The sequence below is a fragment of the Melopsittacus undulatus genome, chromosome 13 (genome assembly GCF_012275295.1).
Source record: "Melopsittacus undulatus isolate bMelUnd1 chromosome 13, bMelUnd1.mat.Z, whole genome shotgun sequence".
Lineage (NCBI taxonomy): Eukaryota > Metazoa > Chordata > Aves > Psittaciformes > Psittaculidae > Melopsittacus > Melopsittacus undulatus.
In genome coordinates, this window is record NC_047539.1 from 5,064,837 (window position 1) to 5,088,418 (window position 23,582).

The 23,582-nt window shown below is 43.2% G+C and overlaps 1 protein-coding gene across 3 annotated transcripts in view; it reads right to left on the bottom strand.

Moving 5' to 3' along the window:
* Positions 1-23,364, bottom strand: part of LOC101874140 (protein spinster homolog 2) — a 122,391-nt gene extending 99,027 nt beyond the window's left edge. For all 3 annotated transcript variants that reach the window (XM_034068709.1, XM_031053618.2, XM_034068708.1), the window contains exon 1: positions 23,023-23,364. In XM_034068709.1, coding sequence (XP_033924600.1) covers positions 23,023-23,317 — 295 coding nt within the window. In that variant the 5' untranslated portion in view covers positions 23,318-23,364. The remainder of the gene's footprint in view (positions 1-23,022) is intronic.
* Positions 23,365-23,582: the final 218 nt, after the last annotated feature.

A 23,582-nucleotide genomic window follows, 5' to 3' on the forward strand; every position in this document is an offset into this window, starting at 1 on the left:
GGCTCTGCCTTGAGACAGCATTCTCCAAGCTTCTTCAGAGGTGGCGGATGTTCAGAATCTTTTGCCTCTGTGGTTTCTTTCCCATCTAATAAACATGAAGCTTCTGTTACAGGCACTCCATCATTTCCCTGGCTCCGTACTTTTGAGAAGTCTTCCTTCTTCAAGTGTGGATTAACACAGTAAGGGGAGAGAGGAATAAAGAATAAACCTGAGAGACTGATGCACAAAGTGCCTTCTGTTCAAATGAAACTGCTTCCATTGCAATTTATGGCTTCATTTACCGGAATTGTTTTAGTTCTTTTATTTTATTCCAGAGTGATTTCTCTTTTTCAGGAAAACTACGTATATTCCAGATCTGAAGCTAGCTATAGTAGCTCTTCCTCTCTACACAGCAGCACATCAGCAGTATTACTCCACTGTACCTATAAGCTCAGAAACACATACACTATCCCATGCCAGTTACAACTCTCACTTCTGCTAATCAGCATCTTCAGTCTTTTAGGAAGATAAAACACCCCATGACTTTGGTGAAAACCAGCAACATTTCTTGCAATAATGTTTAATATCAAGAAGTTTCTTCATGGTATTTGGCCTGGTTCCTAGCTCTCACTCCTTATCTCAGGATAGTTTGAGGTGTGAAGTGGAAAACTGTTATATCTTCAGAGATAACCAAGACCAGACACAGGTCTGTCCATGAGGTACTATCACGGCAATAAAGGAAACAGTATTTACCTTTCCCTCCCTACCCACACTCTACTTTTGCAGAGAAATATCTAAACAGTTGAAGAGATGGGGTCATGAAGAAAATGCTGAGCCACTGAACTTGTACAGAACATAAAAGGCAGAGCTTCTTTGAAGAAACAGCCTGTTGGGGTCCTGTGAAGATGCTTTCTCACAGAGAAGAAAAAGAGAAGATCCATTTTGAAATGAAAAGGCAACCCACTCCTCAATATGGACTATAATACATGTTCTTTGGTCCTGCACTTCAGTCACTGGTATTAAAGGCATTTCTTTTAGGACACATGTCAGTCCTTTTGATCAGTTATTCTTGATTTAGATGTTGAGCAGAAAACAAAGCCCCTCAGTTCTATGCCCATTAGAATGCTGCATAATATAGAGGGGATGAAATTAAAAAAGCATCCACTCTGAGGCAAACAGGAAAAAAAACCCCTCAATGTTGTCTGATTATTGAAAGTAACTCACAAGAGTATTGAGAAGGGCCTGTGTGGTTAGTAAATGCAAAGTAAATGAGGCTTCAGGAAGTACTGTAAACTCTTAACACCAAAATGAGTGCTATCAGCTAAAGTGATTCTCAGATAAAGGAAACTCCCTGTCAAGCACTCTGCTGTGGGGTATACATGTTGCAGGCGGAGAGCAGACTTGAGCTCTTGTATAAGCGTGCCATGCCCCAAAGCCTTTATTCCATCTGTTCATGACATTGGCCCAAATCACACTTGATTCCAAGTAACCACATGGTGTGCAAGATATTTGCTGGGAAGCTGAGCTGTGGAGCACCTGCTGCTTCTATCAGTCCTTCAGTGCTGAAGCAAGAGAAGTTTGCTCTGGATGTTAGTGCAGAACACACCAGTATGGCTGTAGCTCACCACTGAACCTGTTTTAGCCTACATAGATGGTAGGTAAATCCACAAGGACCTGACAAAGTAGATGTGCGAGCTACTGTAGCACAAAGAAAGGCAAACACCAGCTAGTGAAGGTGCTTTCAAGTCAGTCCAACAGCCAGACACGAATGCCACCCAAACACCAGCAGATAGCTCCGTGCAGGTCTGAACAGGCATTCCAGGTGTTCCCAGGAGGTACGCGCTTTACCAAGGGAGCTGCAGCATTCCTCATTGATCTCCGTCACAGAATGGTTTTGAGATGGGGTCCCAGAAGTCATTTACTTCGTAAGACATCTCCCCCAAAAGGTATTGGGAGTGATGGAAATGAATGCAAGAGAAAATTAATCTTTTCATTAGTTCAGAAAGATGCAATTCATGACTCATAGCAGCTTGTATAAATAAATGGCATCGTTTAAATCTTATTTGTAATTATACTTCAAGCCAGAGACTTTCAAAGCTGCAATGAGAGTATGGCATCCAACTGTCTAATTTATTGTTATTTTAAGCAGGTACTGTATGCCCAAATTCCCTTGGCAGATTATATCTCATCTTAAGTGTTTTGCTAGAGGTAATTTTCCTGTGTTCATGACAGCAACAATGAGAAGAAGGAAATCAAACAAAAGAGAATTCCATCTATGCTGTCCCATTTCTTCCTCTCTCTGTGGCACGTTGAGAGAGATTTGGGCACCACTGCAAAAGGGGTACACTTGCTGTGCTCTGCTGGTTCAGCACTGAAGAGGAGTGGAAGGGAGGAAGGACCAAATGCAAGTAGATTGGCAAAGGAAACAAACCAGTAGGTTTTCTTTACCTGCCATGCATTTCTGAGGAATATGAAAAACTGCTTTTGGTGCTCCTGCTCACTGTACTATCCACCTGCTCATCACATTACAATAATGAACAAGGAACAAAAGCTCAGAAGCAGATCACCTTGAAAGTCCTGTTCATACTCCATCAGGCTCCTGCAGGCCACAGCCACAGCCTTAAACTTCACGAGGAACAAAAATGTATAGAAAACCAGGAGTTACTCAGGAGGAAAAGCATCTGTGCTAATGCATGGGTAAGTCTGGAACTCCAATCTGCCCAGGGAATGAGGCTTACTAACACCTTGCTTGAAATCCCCTGGCATGCTTGGAAGGATCTGCTAATCCTCAAAGAAATGGATGTAATGTGCAGGAGCTGTCACTGCTGGTTGTTCTTCAACAGTCACAGAACAAAACTGCTGAGAAGTGCCTATCACATATCTACTGGTTTTTACTACCTATCATAGTGCTGCAGCATCGCATGAAATCCCAGTCATGGAACAAACACATGGAAAATGAGCAGTCTCCCAGTATATATCCCTGTTTATGGCCACAAGGATCATAGTCACCCATTCACAACAGAGGTTGAGCTGGAAAAGAGTTACCATCTGTTCTTTTGTCAAGACACTGTTTTAACCAAGAGAGATCTCCACACAGAAGTACAATCAAATCCTGAAGCACTGTAAGATATAAATATATATTCAGAACAAAATGTTCCCTAAATCAGTTTAACTCTTTCTGCTGTTAGAGCATCTGGACTGCACCTCCCTCAATTAAGAAACTTGCCTTTCATGTCAACTCAAATCCCCATGCAGTACCTTTGATTTTAGTTTCATCTCCTCGTCATTTTGTTCCCATTTTGTGATTGAACAGACAGAGAGGAATCAGAGCTGCTCCATGCACACTAAAACTGAACCCAAATACAGCAGGTTTTCTTCCTTCTGTGCTCAGAAACATGACCAGTAAGTTTGACTTTTATGTGACTGAAAAAGGCACACATAACCCTGCCCAATCTTGAGCTGACTTCAAACCTCTTTCTTTACTTGGCTGCATTCCTACCAAGTGTATGCTACAGGTGAAAATACATCTCAATTTCTGAAATGGCACAGACTAAGAGAAGTCTCTTGCAATCATTTTTAAATGACCTGTAATTGCAGAGAACACCAATGATTCATCTCCTTGTACGTGAGGTCATGAACTGCTGTTCCCCATCTTCTGATGCTCTAAGGACCCAGAGGAGGACTGCAGATACTCAGATGTTAGAAGATGTAAGTGCTAGAAATGGCAAAGACATTTGTCAAATGCAAATACACTTCGTCCTACTCCCACATTCTTTTTAGCATAACTTCCTACATTTTATATTGCATTAAGTCTACTTTTTGGGGCTGAGGAGAAAATTCACCTCAGGCAAACTACCCTAGGATACTGCAAAAAGAAAAGACTGCATAAAACATCTATAGACATAAGGATCCTGCTGTGTGCTAGAGGCATAATACATCTCCATTCAGCTAAATTGTGCAATAGAGAAGTGGAGAAAAACTGCAGAAACTGCTCTGAAAACAAAAACCTGTTTTCCTGGAGCCATCAGCAGGTCTGCTTGTCAGATCAGCTGCCTTGTTTTGTGTGTGCTCCATTCAGATGTAAAGAAATTCTTGAGGAAAATTGCTAGCACTGGTACTTACACCCTTCACATACACAGCTGGAGTGAGACTTCTGCTGTGGTGGAGCAACAGCATCAACAAAACAGTTTAAACCTAATGGCAAGAGCTACTTAAACACATATGCAAAAGATTTCTTCATTCCCTGCTACATGAGCTGTAGAATTTTGACATTCTTTTCCCAGCAAGTTTTAGGGAAATGGGCAAATTCAGGGTAAAGATTATGAACTGGAAAGTAGAACTGAAGGAAGGAGGTTAACAAAGGTAGATGGAGTCACAAGAACACTCCCCATGTCAGCAAGAAAAGTAGAAGCTCCACAGAAGGCAAATCTTGGAGCCACCAGCAGACATCTGTCATGTTTTAGGTTCCCACCTGACAACAGCACACACACGGACTCAAGCTCTTTGAAGAAGCACTTCCAGGATCAGGGCTAACTTTTGAACACGTAGGATTTAAGAACTGCCATCTCCTGGTTGTTTATCCTTGTGATATATGGCACTCTCCTTGAGACAGCTGTTGCTGCAGTTACTGAATCCTTTAACCTTATGTTTGTGCAGAAAATCCCCAAAACACACAAAAATCCAGGCTCCAAACCCAGAATACAAGTCAATCACACACAAAAAATGACTCATATTTCTAAGTTCCATGCCAAATGTGAAAGGCCCTACTTGTTATGGTGGCAATTACTCACAGTAGGGTGAAAGTTTCCATCACACACCACCAGCACCCTTTTAGTTTTTGCAAACAGAACAATGATGATTCCTCCCACCAAAAGCTGCTCAGACAAAAGATAACAAGGACACATAAAGACAATGCAAGAAAACAACACATCCCTCTGACAGGTATCCTCACAGGACAAGATGGAAAGGCCTCAAGCTGTACCAGGGGAGGTTTAGATTGGATATTAGGAAAAATGGCTTGATAAAAGGCCTGTCAAACGTTGGAAGAGGCTGCCCAGGGCAGCAGTGGAGTCACCATCCCTAAAGTGATTTAACAGATATGTAGATGCGGTGCTGAGGGACATGGCTTAATGGTAGCATTGGCAGTGCCAGAGTAACACTTGAACTCAGTGATTTTAATGGTCTTTTCCAACCTAAACAATGTGATGACTCTATCCTGACCAGCTCAACACCCTCTTTTTCATGTAGCTGCTATGAAACAAACCCTGCACCTGTAAAGCTAGGAACAACTAAATCCTGTGCCTGTTGCTTTGCTACCAAAATACAACTATGGCCACCTGGCCTTGTAAAGGACAAATTACATGGCTGTGGTTCTATCCCCAGGAGAATTTAATTGCTGTATCTTTCTTATCTGATCAGCAGTGTCCCAGTTCTTTGCTTATCAGCTGCTGATTCCTACCTCCCTGCCCTGCCCTGGTTACTGCTGCTCCTCAAGTCACCTGCCAAAGCAACCACTTGTGTGGCCATGGCCACAGTTAGAGGGGAACAAAAGCACCTGCAAAGGAAAGAGGAGGAAAAAGGGAATGGGATTTTCCTTCACTTTCTCCCCCCTGCAGAAAACAATGACTAATTTGCCTTATAAAACAAAATTAACAATGCTAATACCTACAAATAGTCAGCTAAGCCTTCAGAAATGACCAGACCTATTATTTCAGCAGCAGCATGTCCTAATCTTCACCTCCACTGCTCCAGATAGATACAGACTAGCTCTAGAGCCTCCTAAAGTGCTTTAAGTTGCATCTATTTCCTCTTTGAGTCCTTCATACTGAGACACTGAGTTACATTATCAATTTCTACAAAGTAGAGGTATGTAAATGCTATCCATCATCATGGTTTTACTTAAAGCCCCTTTCCCTCTTTCTCCCTTTCACACAGTTCATTCTCACCATAACACAGGGAAAGCTTCATGTTTTAACACACACTAACACCAGCTGCAAACAAGAGGTGTGAAAGGGAATTAGGTATGCAAGTGAACTGCCTCTTCATTTGCAGGAGCTTGTTGCTTTGCCACACTGGAAAGGCCTTGCCAAACAGGAGGCAGTGAGGGAAGCATCAGTGTTGTTACAGCAGCTTGAAAACAGCTGGAATAGGTAAAAGAAAATATACTTTTGTTGTATGGAGCTTGGAGCAACCTGGTCTAGTGGAAGGTGATGGAACTGGGTGAGCTTTAAGGTCCCTTCCAACCCAAACCATTCTATGCTTCTACGAGAAGCCGTTTTAGGATTGACCTCTTCTAGCTGCTATTCTGTTTCCAAACTCAAGGCAGACATCAGCATCATCCCCAACGTTATGATATTAACAATGATCATCTAACCTACAGACCCCTGGGAGCACTGGTGATTTGTGAGAAGTTCTTACATGCTGGACAATCCTGCTGTGCAAGGTGGAAAAGCTGAGCTAGGAAGGAGCATGCAGCAGGTCTGCAGGGTGGTCCCAGGGCTGAACATGGGCTGTCTGTTTCTCACATGTTCCTGCTAAAGTCCCTTGACACAATGGAACCTCCTCCCTGTCTGCTTTCTCTCTGCTGTCCTGCTTCCAGCACCACTTACAGGGATGTAGCAGCGTTACAGAGCACTGGGATTCCTGCAATAGGATGTACTCTTGTGGACTTTAGGACTCTGCAGTAATAGGAACAGCAATACTTCAGGGCACTGTCCAAAACCCGGCTTGAGCTCTCTGGTCCTCCTTCCATTTACCCTTTCTAACACAGGAAAATAAAGGAGTAAAATCTTTATCTCAGTTGTACAGTATAAACACTCTGCAACTGCCCTGTATTCTAACATGAAGATACTTCAGCCAGGCTGTTTTCTATGTAAGCTTCACACTATTCAACTCTGATCAAGATAGGAATATCATTTCCTTCCTGAAACTTTTCAGCCCAAAACAAACATTCCTCCTTCACAATCCAACATTTTTCCACAAAGCCACTACTAACATTTCACAGCACATTTCAAAGATAAATGCCTGCAGCCTATCAAGTAAAGCTTTTAGCTTAAATTGCACACTCTTCTTTCATAGAATTACAGAATGTGGTTTTGCCTTCTTGCTGTAGCAGAGACTGCACAGAAGTGCACTGCAGTACTGCTGTACCACATCTGCAGCCTGCAAACTGCTTAGGCCCAGTCTTCTGCTTCATATTAAACAACACAGAACCCCGTTAGTCTGATCAGAAGTAGAGATAACAATACTGGTTCAGCCTTACTTTTTGACAGCTGCCAATGGAAGTGTGATCCTACCATACACAGGGAAAAGCCAGTGGAAGAATAGGTGCACACAGGTATGGCAAAGGTGATCCATAAGCAGGGAGCTCCAGTCCTCCAACAGTCAGTGCTGTTAACCATCTACACAGAGCACAGCACGAGTGTCCTTAATTGCAATTCCTAACTGTAAATGGAAATAATACATCATTATTCAGGTTAGATATAAGGCAGAAGTTCTTCCCTGTGAGGGTGCTGAGGCCCTGGCACACGTTGCCCAGAGAAGTGGTAAATGCCCCATTCCTGGCAGTGTTCAATGCCAGGTTGGACAGGGCTTGAAGCAACCTGGTCTAATGGAAGATGTCTCTGCCTATGGCATGGGGTTGGAACTGGATGAGCTTTAAGGTTTCTTCTAACCTAAACCATTCTATGATTAGTGTATAATGAAAAGGTCTTCTCCAGACATTTAAGATTTGTTTAAGAAGCAGCAATGACTACTTTAGTAAACAGCAAAACTCCACTATGTTTTAGAGCTGAGCAGGAAAGTATAAAGATCTGGAGCTTAAAGTATCTTTGTACTTCAAGACCGACCTCCATCCACTGGTTACATCATAAGCCCTTAGATCTGAATAGTTCAGTTAATTACATTTACTTGTCATGTCCTCTTACTTGAGAAATCCATCTAAGGCTGTGTGCATAGAAACAGTTATCAACAACAGGGGATACCCAGAGGATAAAATTGATGTATAAAGCAAACAACAAAGAATAAAGTTTAATTTCTCAGGGGTACTAAAACAAAACAAACAAAAGCCCAACAAAACAGCACCATGATGAAAACCAGATGAAAGTGGAACTCAGATCCATCTCTCCTTTCATCTCAGCATTTCAAGTTTTCAGACTTTATAATAAATGATATGTTCTTTCAGTTTATGACATGACATAATTAAACATATGGCCTAAAATGAGAAACTGGGTGCTAGCTGACACTCCGAATATGTAGTTTTGATTTCAAACCAGCCAAAGGCTCACAGCAATATCTGACCCTTCCACCAGCTGACAGGACTTAAAGAATAGGGCATGTTATTTGGGAGATTCTTGGACATTTCATGGCAAACAGAGTTTTTCCTGCAGCAGCTCTTGATCTCACATTTGAGGTGTCCTAGAAGAGCTTCTGGTTCTCGAGCCTGATTCTCCTCTGAGCAGTTACACTGCTGCTGAACAACACAAACTTCTCTGTACAGTGAACACACAATACAGGCACCTTCTTCACACATCCAGGAGGCAGCTCTGCATCCCAGCACCCTGCTCACCACCTCTGCCTTGTCAATGCTCTCTGTCATAGCACAACAAACCTCTGCTCCATCCTCCCTGAGGGGCAAGCGCCTCCACCGAGGCTCAACAGAAAAAGACCATGCTGAGGAGTTTAAGACATTCAAAATCCCAGCTCAGAAACAGAGAGCTGACTGTGGCCAACATTTCTAAGGGCAAAATTACAGCATGTGGGAATTACAGATCTGCAAAGAAACCAGCAATCTGTGAGGAATTCAAGTCACCAGGAGCGACAAATGAGGACCACAATGCTAACAGAATTAGACAGTCTCCTTTTAACCTTAGCTCTATTTTTAAGGGGTTTTTATTAAAGAAAAAGAAATTGTATTTGTTTTGTTGTTAAAGTTTCCATGAAACTGGGCCGACAGCAACCGTGTGGGAATGAAGTTTCCCCATAACCTACTCTCATTACCTTAGGATGTGTGAAATGAGGCCCATCCCTGTACAAGGAGGTTTCTTTCAGCTGTTGAACAGTGACAGTGACCCAGCAAAGATAAAACCCAGTAGCAACATCAGAATATCCATGCCCTTTGCGAATAGGCCCCTTGACTGGAGGCTGTCTACTGTAGGCTTTGGTGTTTTTTGAGGTTCCCTTGCATTCTTCAGTCTTCTCTCCAGCTGGGGAGACTGCTAGAGTGAATAGGCAGCTCTCTCCCAGTGTGACTCCTGCTCATCTACATGTCAATAGGCTGAACTATGGAAACACAAACAAGAAACTAGCCAATTCCCACCCCCCCTCAATCAATAACAGTCAAGTCACACAACAGCATCTTTAAAGCCATGCCTCTTCTATTTGATAATTACTCTAACAGTCCATCTAAGCATGGCCTCTCAGCCCCGGTCTCCAAAGGAGAAACCAAAACCTGAAGGAGGAGGAGGAAACAGCTCATCTGCTGAATACAATGTTCGGAAATGTGAGGTGAACATTCCTCACCAAAGCAAGATGAATGATTCCACCCGAGCACAAAGAATGGGTTCATATTTCATATATTTTCCATTGTTTGAGCTTGCTTGGACATTACTAACTACATTTAGCAAACACCAATGAGAGACATTTAGTAGCTAAAAGATTAATGTTCTTAACGGTGCAATAGCAGAAGCAACAAGGCAGATTGCACCCTGTTCAGTTCCACCAGTGTTCTCCACTTCTGACACAGAGACCCACCCTTCCATGGGCACAGTTATCTCTAATACCCACCAGTGAGATGTGCAACATCCACTGCCCAAATGAAAACATCACATGAAAGCTATTCACAATGAAGGAGCAGCAGCAATGAACCCCAAAGGCAACCAAGTGCCCCAGTTAGCTGCTTAGTCCAAGTAGGGCTCCCAGGAAGCTCCACTGCACAATGCTGTTTGAGTGATTTTCAATGATAGAGAGTCAATAAAAAGCCAGTATCGAACCAAAGAATTCTGGATTGAAACGAGTGAATACTTTGAAGTGTAAAATATTTAAATGACATTGCTTGGTTTCAGATTTTCATATTGGAAAAGGGTTGTTTTGATTCCAAGGGGCTCATCAGACAGTGAAAAGCATGGTAGAAGGGCTTGTGCAGAGGAGGCAGACCTGGCAAGCCTCAGAGCCCAGCGGCTATTTCACACTTGATCTTCACTTTCTTGATCCTCCTAAACATGCAGCTGCTGGGGCACGTGTGCCTGGCACACAGCATCCTGCCTGGGGAAAGGGCAGCAGCCCTGTACCCCGGAGAAGGCACAATGCCCAGAAAATCTGAACAGAAACAGCAAAAGAGGCTTTACCAACCTACAGTGGGTTTCAAATAGAAGTCTGCAGTGTTCCACAAGGGACTGCTACTGTCTCTAAAGAGCCAGCATCCCCTTAGTCATCACTTGGTACCAATCACTGGTGAGCTGTGTTGCTGCCTGTCTTTATGGATTTAACAGAAACCTCATAATACTGCCTGTTCTAGCTTTCATTACAAAACACCCTTCAACTGGACCCTGTAAAAGTGTAACTCAGTATTTCTGGACAAAGCCAAGCTTTAGGAGACTTGCAAAGAATTAAGTGTCCTTAAAACTATTAATTGAGATAGGAGGAACAGGGAACACTTCTCAGTGCAGGCTGCTGGCACACGAGGTCCCAGCAGCAGCCAGCAATGGCAGGTGCACGTGAAGAAGTCTGTGTGCAGATTCCAAAGGGACAGCTTTCTAACAGAGCAGCTCTTCTCCACTGGGGCTGGTGCCACTCTTTAATTTGATTACATACAATGAGATCCTGGGGGAGGGACAGAAGGAAAGGAAAATAAAAGAGTGATGACAATCTAAGCATCCATGCTGAACTTACAGGGCGCTTGCAGCTGCAGTCTCAGCAGCAGGGGTACCGAGCAGTGGTCCACAGCAAAATTACAGGGGGATCAGACAGCTGACATGGCATGATCCTTTGGTAGACAAGAAATTACTTGCTTTTCCCTCAGCAAACCACACTCCACATAGTAATTTTGACTGGAAAACTGCTATCCCAGATTTAAAGGGAAACTAATCCATTAAAAGAAATCCATCACAGAGCGGGAGGGTGAACACAGCACCACACACACAGACTGATGCTCCATCCGTAACTCCTGCAGTTACCAAGTCTTTCGCCACCCGTCTTTTTAAGAGTTGCTGAGAGACTCTTTTCTAACCAGAACATGCAGCCTCAAAGTACCAAAAGTGTGCTCGTGCTTTCCTCCAGCCTTGAAATCTTAGGGATTATACCTTTAAAAGACAGAACAACCCAGTCCCAATTGCATTCTGGGTTGAAAGGGGAAAATAGAAACACAAAACCAACACCAGAGTCTAGGATCAGGTCCTCCAGACTAAGCCCAAGACTATCACTAAGGTATAAAATTGCTCTTGTTGAGATATTTAGGTGCAATTTTTTTTAAGCTTACCTTCAAATTGCCATGGCACTACCTACCGGAGTCTAAATTATACTTCCAAAATTCTATATACTAATATTTCAAGAGTATAATTAGAAAGGAGAGGATACAGTTTAGAAACACCATACTTATAAACCTAATTCTCTAAAAATAGAAACTTCCTGCATGACTAAGATCTGTATTTTAGGTCTCCTGTCTTTATGCCTCAATACTAGCAGAGGCAACTGGAGTCCACATGTCTGAATAGAAGCTGCAGACAGGGATCTTCTATATTATGTCAATGGCATTGATACAAGAAAAATAAAGAAAACTCAAACCTTACTCCTGCAGAACAGAAGAAACCTCTGAAAACAGCAAAACAGTAGAAAACTTGTGCTGCTAATAAATGTTCTTACCAGCTTCCTTCACTGAAGCCACACTCATGGCAAGCAGAAAGTTTTGTGCATTTTAATCTACCAAGAAAACTGAAGCACTGAAAACTACTGGGTTTGCCAAGCACAAGTGTGATTAATGCCATTTACAAACAGCTTCATTATCAGATCAGTGATTTAAATCTACTAACAAGTGATGTCCACAGCATGACTGATCCTAACTGTTGCTCTCTGACAGTCTCTGATGAGACCTGAGGCTGTACGTTCACTACTGTGGAGACAAACACAACTCTCCTGCTGCTGGGCTTGTTCTGTATACACAGATCTCTTGCTACAGACAGCAACCACATAGGAAACCTCTCCCATTCATTATCGATGCAGTCTGCACTTCAGTGGCACAAAGTGAATAAATCCAAATATCATCAGGTTACAAAGTCCAATAATGCCTAAACGGTGATGAACATATTTTCTATTCACATTGAAAATGTGAAGGGATGGTATAATAGAGCTTGACTAAGTATTTTGGTCAAGGTTAAATTCCAATTCAGACTGTATTGCATGTCCTTACAGAGAAAAACCTCTATCCAGCCATTCACAAAACTTGTGCTTTTATTCAAACATCAGCTCTACTGCTAATTTAGTCTTGTTAAGTGGCTTTCAGCAATGCAAGCGATTTAAATGTATGCTTGTGAGGCAAATGTAAGCTTGCGATGATGTACCAAGTTTGACATTTATACTGCTACATATTTGGGAGCATAGTATGACTACAGAAGCATTACTAATTTTAAGTCACTCCCAAATGAGAATACAAAGAAAAAGTGATTTACTTCTCTCTTCCTCAGCTATTGTTGCAAACTGCCTTGCTCCACAGTCCAAAACCATGATAATTTTGGTAGCTTTATAATAACTTAAAGTACACCCACGGCCTTGAACAGCTACCAAAAATATGCTTTAATAGCAGATTCATCTTTGCACACCTCTAAGGACACCTAATTTTAACCCTACTTGGAAAAGCATTTTAGCTTCCAAGAGCTCTATGGAAGCATGATACAAGACAAAGAACCTCTGGAAGGGCACTCACTATGTGGTGACTCAACGTGTGTTTTCACTAGAAATATGCTGCACTAAGCACAGTTGTTCTCCCTGCACAGCATCTGTAGCTTCTGAAACTGCTAGGTTCAGAAGGAACCCCACTTCTCCAGTGCCTTCAGTATGACCCAAAACTTGGTTACAAAGTGAAAGACCTGCCCAATTTCATGGATGCTAAAGCACATACAAAACAGTGCACTAGCTTCCAAAACTGGTCAAAGTGTACAAAATAACTGCAGAGTCCATCTATGCCAAGCTGGAATTTGCCAGTGTATAAGAGGTGCAAATAATGACTACAATGAAATATATGTTTTCTGATGGAAATACCACGCTGCTCTAAGTTTTAGCAGTTCTACCAAGACCCTGCTATAGTGAAACAGACAAGAAGAAACCTCATTCATTTTATTGCTTTTCTGGCACTTCTGTGCAGATGAAAGTACACCGTGGTGCTGGCAAACCCACAGCAGTGCGGGCTAGGGAAGCATTGCGAACAGCTCGTGAGCATCCAGGACCTGCATACATATAAAAAGCAGATCAAATGAACACAGGGAGAAATGAAATAAAGGTAGTTATTACCTTGACAGTTAGGAAATGCTGTTGGGGAGAAAGCAGGGAGGAATGGGCAGGAGGTACACTCGCTGCATGAAGTACAAGCGGGCAAGTGCCCAACCTTTAGCCAGAATCAGCACTCAACAAGCTCGCATTCTGATGAGTGACTCCAGGGGTTTTGTTAGGGATTGTTCAATTGTCTGTGCAGTCTGTATGCAAGCACAGATGGACAAAACTGCTGGGATTCCTCTCATGTAGAGAAAAAAGTTCTCTCCCTTGCTTTAATACCAGTTGGGAATAAAACACACACACTTTTTACTGTAACTTAATTGATCATCCAAAGCCCAGGAACCTCAGCTCACTGTTGTTCTAAGTCAAAAATCAATGACTAGAAACGAGCACCTTAGTAATTTCCATGTCTTGTTATAGGAGAGTCATAATGGAGAGATCAATGTTTGCCCCTCCAAGCACTCGTACTCAAGTAACTCAGCTAAACCAGCACTTTGTTTGGCTCTGCAGAATTACAAACTCCTCAAAAACATACAAAGGAAAAGTCTCATCTCCTAACACTATCATATCACATTGTTTTGGGTCCTTTCCCCTTCTCTTCCCCAAGACCCAACACATCCAGGAAAGATCCAACGCATCCAAGACAGAGCTGCTCAGGAACTGTCAGTTTTAATCAGCGCACTGTAGCTGTCAGTCATCAGGGGCCCTTGGGCATTTGGCTTCCTGGATATATTGTTATCCTGAAATCAGCAGCATTTCTGGCTGCTAGACGGAAATAACAACATTATTACAAATGTTTTAATATTAGCATAGCTGCAGCAGTATTTGAGTCCTAATAGCCTAACACACAAACACAGGCAACCACTCTTTATGAGCCACATAGGTGCATTAGAAATCGTTTTTCCTTATTGCACAGTTTCTTCACTTACACAGTATTTATTAACAGTGTTGCAATTCTGCATTAATTATTATTTAGCAGTGACGGCATGCTTGGAACTGCACGAAATTAGTCCCTGCCCCAAAGTGCTTAAGTTGCCCTGATTCAGTGTCCCATAATCAACATTTCATACACCAACCTGTTTGATTACTATAGCCCAGATAATAGCGCAACTTGGTCAGCTAACATCACATCAAATTGTTAAACTCATGCTGCTTAGGACAGCCAAGCTGCAGTGGGTCTAGCTGGGATAGAGTTCATAAGTACAAGCCTGTTGGAGAAAACCACTCAACACTAAACCATGGAACGGTTTGGGTTGGAAGGGACCTTAAAGCTCATCCAGTTTCAACCCCTTGCCATGCACAGCGACACCTTCCACTAGAGCAGGTTGCTCCAAGCCCTGTCCATCCTGGCCTTGAACACTGTCAAGGATGGGCATCCATCCCTAGAATGCAAAGGCAATGTGAAAATGTGAATAAATGAAACTCTCACTGACGAGCACAGAGTGGTTTGTAAAGGTTTGTAAACTTCCCAAACTGCACAGCTGGTAGCAAAACTGCACTAAAGCAAATATATGCCAGTATAAATGCAAAACATTCAAGATCATCACTACCACACAGGCACAAATCACGAAATACAGAGACAACACACAGAGAGAAGTGGAAACTGCACATCAACAAGGGAAGACATCCCCTCCTTTCAGATCTGGACTGCTTTGTTGGCATACTCTCCCCAAAGGATCACTTATCTGAAATGAAAATATGCAGAGAGAGCAGATCATCAAATCATAGGACAGCCATATCAACCAAAATTAAACTCTGGGTACTTTCAATTCAAGACCTGCTGGCTTCACACAGACAGAAGTCACGTTGACTCTGTCAGCTCACCCATTCTTCTTGTCTTGCATGTTGCCAAGAACACAGAGCTCACAGTCTAAGACAATAACGACATGTTTCTAACACAAATAAAATGGGAGGCTATGAAACAAATAATTGTGTTGTTATTTACATAATTATTGGCAGAAGCCTGAACAAGGAGTAAAACAGATTACTGCAATTTTGGTTCAATGCAGCCTTAAAACAACAAAAAACAACAACCCTCACATGCCAAGGCTGAAGGGATTTTCCTTCCAGCATGTGGTTCTCTCATTCTGCCAACCAAGCTCCAAGCAGCTTTTCTCCATAAAAACCCTGATCTTTTCCCTCTGCTGTTCTGCTCAGCCACTGCAGTTGCTGACCACCAGCAGACAAATAGGAAAGGTATTAAGAAAAACAAGCCTAGAGGAGATAATACTATTATAGGAGATAATACTGTTCAACAGCATAACCCTGGTATGTTCATGTTGATGAAGCCTGAATTTAAGTCTGGCCAGGCATAAAACTGAGTTTTTCTTTTGCATATCTCTCCCTTCTCTTCAACTGGAACTGCTCTGTGATTTCAGTTGTGGCAGATCACATCTTTATGGAGAAAGATGATTTATTGCCTCAAAACCAGAAGTACAGAATAGGAGCAGCAACCCTGCTCTTATGACATGCTTCATCAACATCTAGAAGGATCAACCTGATGGAAGAACTCAACACCTTGTCATGTGTTGAGAGATAACATGGTGGTTCCCAGCCACATCTTGTGTGGAGGAAACACAGCAACAGGAAGAGCAGAAAGAGACCACCAGAAGGTCCTGAACAGCCAATTCCAGAGCTTTCCAACATAAACCTTCAGCCACCCCTGACTGGCAACAGGTCCAAAGGAATGACCTCAAAAGTGAAGGCTTCTACCTCCCTTCAGCCATCCAGGATCCCTTACATTCTCACTCTCCTGATTATTTATACTGTTGTAAAACCAGAAGCATGGAAATTGCTGTTCCCTCCCTTTCACTTCCTTTCCCTGCAACCCTACAGAAATAGCTGGGTTACATAAGACAGAAACACCCACAAAATAACAATGAAAACAGATGTGTCAAAAACCACAAAAACAAATGCGCATGTGCCATACGTATACCAGCTCTAAGTAAAGTGCTCATCCAGGTTATGAATAGGACTACTCTAATAGTCCCAAACCCAAAGTGAGGATCTGGTAAAGAGCTCAGACCTAAGGGTTTGGTGGTTTGGGGTATATGTTGCTTGGGGTTTTATATTCCCCACACCTGTCTCAGATTTGCTTCTTCCAGACCAAGAATTTCAGAGCAGTTCACAAAAAGTGTAATTTTCAAGAAAGGTTGATGCTATGTTCTGTACCCACACTTCCCTGGAAACCACCAGGAGTTGTTCACCTCACTTATACCTGTCTGGGCTCTGAGCCCAAGCCCATTTTGTTCAAGTCCTATTAACTTCCATGGCCCCTTAGGCACTTCACAGGTCCTCTGTAGGACTCATTTTGAACATACATTATATTTTCCTAGAATACTCATCACCCTGCATCCACAGTGCCAGTTTCCACAAAGCTCTCTCAACCAGCAGAAAGGTGTCATCCTCCATCCTCCACTTCCAACAGACATCTTCCTGCTTTCTCCTGTGATGCCCATCATATTTGGTAGATCCTGTCTACAAATACTTGCTGAAAGCTACCGCTGTCTCCCCTCAAATCCCTCCTCATTCTTTGGTGACTGTGACTACCAATTAAGTTTTATCTGCTAATCTCCTAGGGCCTCTTACACTAACCGATATTGTCTCTTGTCTCCTTCAGACTCTCACATCCATGGCCTACAGCTCTCTGATATCTCTTAATACGCATGGATTCCAAGTACCTTGGGTGCACCATCTGATTCAGTAGAAGCTGCACAATAATGTCTTGGTCTATAATACATGTAAAGTAACATTGATGCAAACAGAAAACCCAGCAGAGTTCTGATTTCTAAATTTCCTAATTTTTATCTGTAAGATAAAACTATACATTCCTACTGGATCTCTTCAATAAGTACTGTGAACCTTGATTAATGGTTACAAGGAACCACAAGACCTTTATGAACCGCATTTGATTCAGGCAACACATTCTAGAACCTTCCGATCACAAGTTCCTCAGCACTTGAAAGCCCAAACAATGGGCTTTCATATTAGAGGCAAAGCCACCAGCTTTTAACAACATCTATAGAACTTAGTAGCCCATCATGCTACCTGATCAGCAGGTTATTTGTTTCTGAAGTACAGCAAATAAGCAACAAGGAATACATGTATAATAAATAGGAACAACTAAAACCAAGTTGACTGATGGAATTTAACCCTATTACAGCTTGGAGTTGTATTTGAAAACTCATGAAGGAATGATTACAGAATTCCAGAGAAGCTTTTCCACACATTTTCTGATACTCAGTCTCAGAGATGAAGGGACTAGTAAGATAATCACATTATTCTTAAGAACATGCTCAATATTTATGAGGTTCTTAACTCCATGTAATAAAAGCCACATTCACTGACTATGATGACTTGGATGCTTTGGGGAAAAAATTAATCAACATGCACGAAAGAGGATCTCAGAGTCGAACAGGAAAATCTGCACATAATAACAAAGATAGTTACTATCTGGCAAACCTACGTAACAAGGAAGAAAGAATACTATGATTAAACATAGTAAGAATTCACTTGAAATGTAAAATACTCTGGAACAAATCCTGCCAACTCGCGTAAGAACTGGCAAACAGGAAGCAGCTGACTGTGCAATAGAGCCCATCACACAGGGAAAACACAATGTCAGAGAAATAGATGTTCCTACACAGTCCTTGTCACTGTGCTGCAGAGGACTTTGTGTCACCTGCTTTGGAAGTGCATGAGGTTCCATCCTTGTGGCTTCTGCTCACAGTGGAGGACTTCTTGAGTTCTGAGGCAGTAACGGGTACCTATTGTCCAAGGAAAACATTGTGTACTCCTGCAGATGCTCACACACATGAGCCAGTGGCACTGCTGGCTCAAGTAGGTTCTGCCAATATTCTGTTCTAATGTTTTCCAACATTACTCTCCTTCCACAGCTGAGTCCTAGGTTGAGATTAGCTCAACAGGAGACAAATAATACAGAGCTTGCACTGCCACTTAATGGTTTCCTCCTTGAACCGATAAGCACTGAGTATAGTCTTTTTACAATGGGGGTATGAGACTCTCCCTATTCCCATTACATACGTGAGATCTCAGACTGCATGAAGATAATTCAGTATGAAATGTGCTATGAGGCAATATATTACTATCACAAATGTGAGCTCACAGGTAAAAAGAAGCATTTTTGGCTTATAACCCGAATACCTTTGCAGTGGAGAGTTAGTGTTGAACCTTTCCTAACCCTTCAGTTATATCTTGTACTGCATAGTTTTAAACTAGACTTTCAACTTTCAATAATCATTTGCATGTATGCATCTTCAAAGAATGGAATCTGATTTGCAACTATGTGTTGTAATGAGTGGCTAATTAACACAAATATGGTTATTAGCAAGTTACAGACATTTACAGGACAAACACAGCAGAGCAAAGCCTATGGCAGACTGCATCACAGGAGGAGAGAACCTCAAGGATGAACTAATACCAGCCAGGACTCTGCCACTAACTGTATTACCACAGGCAAATCACTGACACTCCACAACTCTGTTTCCCCTTCTGGAGTGGCACAGTAAGACTCACTTACGTTGCTGGGTAGGCCTCCAGCTTAATTAAATCATTACCATTAAATTAAAGACACTCCAGCAATGCCAGGAAGTAGCGTCTGAATTAGAAGGTGGAGGTGACACCCTGATGAAGCAAGACTATTTTCATCGTCAACAGCAGGCATAGTAAAAGGTCATCCATGGCATAATTGTGAAACCACATTCCAAGCTTCTGAAGGTAAGATGACTTTTCCCAAAGCTTCATTAAGGAAGAAGATACGTCCCAGCATCACCAGATGGCTGAACTGCTGTTGTTTCACAGGTAATCTACAATGTATGATGGTTTCATTACTGCTGCTTTTCCTTACTCTTGGCTTTCCTAATGGCAGAAAAATCACAGCTCTTGAAAGAATGCTTTTTCCACAGGCAACTGTTTTCAGTATGATCAAAGACCTATTAACAAAATTGAAGAGGATCATTTCCCTTCAAGTTGGTAATGTTCAGCACAGAGTTTTCAATCATTTCTTTAGAAGAGCCACAGTAAAGGAACTCCCACTTTTTGTCTGGGACAGCTTCTCCCAAATAAGTAAAATGGGTATTTTAACATTCTCCAAACACACTGGGAATTTCCAACTCTGCGTAAAGATAAGGACAATATTGAAACATCCAATACTCCTGTGCAGGGTTTTAACTTTTAAAGTATTGGAAGAAACTTATTTTTAAGCCATAAGAAGCAGGCCACTCCTCAGTGGAGGCCCAATTTCATCACTGTGCTCCCAAAAGAGCTGCAAGTTAATGTATGTCAGGCGTGAAGCTGTGTGTGTCCTGTATCTCAGAAACTGCACTCCAGTTCTGCCATGGAATATCCCAGATACCAAAAGGCACAACCCATCCTAAACTCATTCAGTTCATACTGGGAAGTCCTTAAATCAAAACTAAGTAAGACAGGCAGCTACTTCCTTGGTTTTTGCACCTAAGATTATCCAAGAACAGCTCATTATATACAATGTCTTTGTATCCAGAGTATATACACTGAAATATGCCACATTTCCTGTTTGCTTTTATCAAAAGCATTTGTTTTGTACTTTTAGGAGCAAGATGTGTTATAGGAGAGGTCAGCCTGCTTCTTTCTATTACTTAAGACCTCCTGTGTGACTGGATGCATGTTACCTGACTTCCATGTGCTTATGCTAGAAAATAGTGGAAGATACCCATGGAATTACACTTGCAACAAGAAACTCCATGTATGATCTTTCTTTTCCAGTGACTAAATATATCCTAAATATCTACTTGCATATACTACTTACATACATACACTAAATATATACTTGCCCTTTTTATACTTGCATTTCTGCCCATGAAAACCAAAATGATTGCAGCTACGTTTTCAAGTGAGTTAGAAGCTGTACTTGCAGTATTGTGCCCATACAACTAGGTGCTCTGTTTGCTTATGTCCATCTGTCAGCTGCCTACTCATCACTTTTGAGTCCACTGACCTGCTTTGGACTAAATTTGACAGCAGGAAGAAGTCCCCAAGCTCCAAACAACATCATTAACAAAAACCAAACCCAACTAAAAATGGTTGGGTAGAGGAAAGACACTTGAAAGGCAAGAAGAGAAAGGTTAATGACAGAGGTCAGCTCCTATTTGACGTCAGAGAACCCACAGGATTGATCACCCTAGAGACACAAATCCTCAGGGACCAGTTTTCATTGGTGCTGCTCCTCTAACACTTGTTTCAAACAGAGCTGAAACCCAAAATGAATTCCAGTTCTCACAACACTTCATTGGCCTTAGGTAAATCACAACTTCTAATGCTGCTTGCCCTGCCATAACGTGGGTAGTGTTAAACTCCCTTATTGGAGTTGCTGCAACAATTCATATTTGAAATGTACTTTGAAGGTCTGAAGAATTGTATTCACTAATTATTACCTGTCTTGAGACATGAGCTGAATATTCAAAGTGCTAGCTTGATTCATATGGAAGTGCTCGTCACATAAGTATGTGGTATGCACAAAGACTCAAAATATAAAAGCAAAGATTGCTTTTGGAGAATACATTATTATAAAGTCAGTTTTGAGCTCAAAACACAATATTTTTATTACCACAACTCTTCTATTAAGACTGGGTTTAAATTATTTCTTGTTTTGGATTAGCACTTTATAAAACACCAGTCTGAGAAACAAATACCAATTGACAGAAGACAACAAGATCATGCAAAACTTGATTCTGTCCCAGAGGGAAGTCTGATGGCTGAGATCTTACACCTTTGATATCAAGCTGCATGCTAACAGATAAGTTCCACAGGGCAGTTATTGAACACTGTGAAACCAGAGCTTATCCTAGAAATACACTGGCAATACTACATCTTAGCAGGCAGGCGGTTTTATCCTCTGTTTGGTCAGGCACTTTCCAGCCTTCCCAGAAATGACGATGCTTCTCCCCCCCTTGGCCAGAGCATCCCAAGCCTTCTTTCAGGCAAAAAAACCAAATGACAGAGGTCTTACTGAAAGTACCAAAGCAAATAGGTGAAGAAGATGGTGCACAAGGGCAGGATAGCTCCCTGGAAAGGAAGCTTTCCATGCATTAAAGCAAATGGTGCTTTGCAGTATAACTCTCTAATAGAGAGATTCTTTTTTGTGGGCGAGGGAGCAAACTACAATTTCCTTCAATAACAACAGATCAACGTTGCATCTGCAAGCTTCCTCCTGTAACACACTGACTGCCAGCCGAGCACTCAATCCTTCCCAATACTGGTCTTTACATCTCCTGAAGGAACAAGCCCTGTCTAAAAAATAGCAGTAAAAAAGCCACAACAGTGTCAGCTAAATTTTGGTTCTAATCCTTCCTGTCTCACTACTGCAGACAAAACAAAGCCAACCTGGCCAACTTACTCTGACAACAGTGTATGTCAGTGATGTATGTCCTTTGCACTCTATTACTGCCCTACAAATATACATTACTTTAATGTAGTATAAGCAAATATCTGATTTGTTTAACACCACGTTGATTCCTAGTGATTAAAAAGATGCATATGCATAGAGCAAAATTTATACATGCACAAACCCCCTTTATAAGCTCTGAAGATAAAATTATCAGTATTGCCAAACACAGAATATGTATTATATTTTAATTACATGAGACAGATGAATACCAACAAGCCTACTTCGTTTCTAATTAGCAAAAGTTCAGTAATCATCGTCTTCCCTCCTGTTATTGCCTGACAAGAATAAATCAGGAGTCCCCTCTAGGGACTGTACAGTAAACGTCCTAACACATTTCTTTCAGAGCCAAGATTCTTACTAGTAGTGATGGCACAGGCATATAGTGCCTTTCACACACTACAGCTGAGAAAACACATCGGTCAAGGAGTGCATGGCTTTAAAGTGTTTACCTCAAGAAAAGAGGTCTTGTGAAGTGCAATGCAGCTGCCTCCTGCATCCCTGCAGACACTACCGGGCAGCTCGGGAGTTCTGCAGAGAAGAGACCCTCCTTGGCCAAGCGCTGAAGGACAGCCTGCGTTTTCAGGCTGGAGGGACTCAGCAGACACAAAGCAGAGGTGGTTTGCTTCAGTGGGAACATAAGCGATTGCATCCCCCCGTTTCACTGCAGACTAGTCAGAGACAACGGCTGCACCTGTCACTAACAGCGTTTACACCAGTCAATGAGATCAGGAGCGTTTCTCCATCACCCAGAAAATCACATAAAGTAACCTCTGCGCCTGCCAGCATCACTCCTTTGCGAGGAGCCCACCGAACACTTAACTCCGCCATCGAGCCCTGACAAACAAAGGCCACCTCCTTTGATTTTACATAAAATTCACACAAACTGGAGAACAATACCGGAGGGTCTGCACAATGGGCAGCAGCCGCAGCCGGCCACACCGCGTCCCTACCACTCACTCCAACGGGAGCCCATGGCCCAGCCCGGCGGGGGAGCACCGCTGTGTCCCCCGCACTCGGACGCCGTCCGAAGGGATGCTGCGGCTGCGGCTCCGCACCCGGGCAGAGGCTGTCCCTGAGGCAGGGGATGTCTGACGGGGCGGGACTCGGAGCGCTGCCCTCACCTGCCACCGTGTACCGGTCCAGGTAGTTGAGCACGTTGCCCACGCTGAGGATGCCGGCGGCCGCCACCCGGGCCCGGCCGAGACTCGGCGCCTTGTGGAGTGCAGCCGCACGCTCCGGGTGCTTGCCGGTGGCCGGCGGGTTCATCCTGCCCGACAGCGTCTGCACCTCGCCCTCAGCGCCCCGGCCGCAGCAGCCCCGCTCGCCGTCCTCCTCCTCCTCTTCGTCCCCGGCTCGCAGCCGCCCGCCGCAGCCGGGGCTGCTGCCGGAGGAGCCGTCGCTTTCCAGGCACATCATGGGCTGCGGGGAGGCAACCGCGGAGCGCTCCCAGCGCCGCAGCCCGCGGCCGCCGCCGCCTCTGACAGCTGCCGGCCGAGGCGGCACCCGCGCAGCGCTCCGCCTGCGCGCTCCGCCTCAGCTCCGCCCCGACGGCCTCCAAGACGGGAGGGGATCAGCGCGGTGCGGACGGGTCGGGTCGGGGCCGCTCGGCACCTCCGGCTTATGGGGCTGAGCCATCAGCTCCCTTTATTCTTCTGCAGCGCTGCGCGCCGGGGGTGGGACA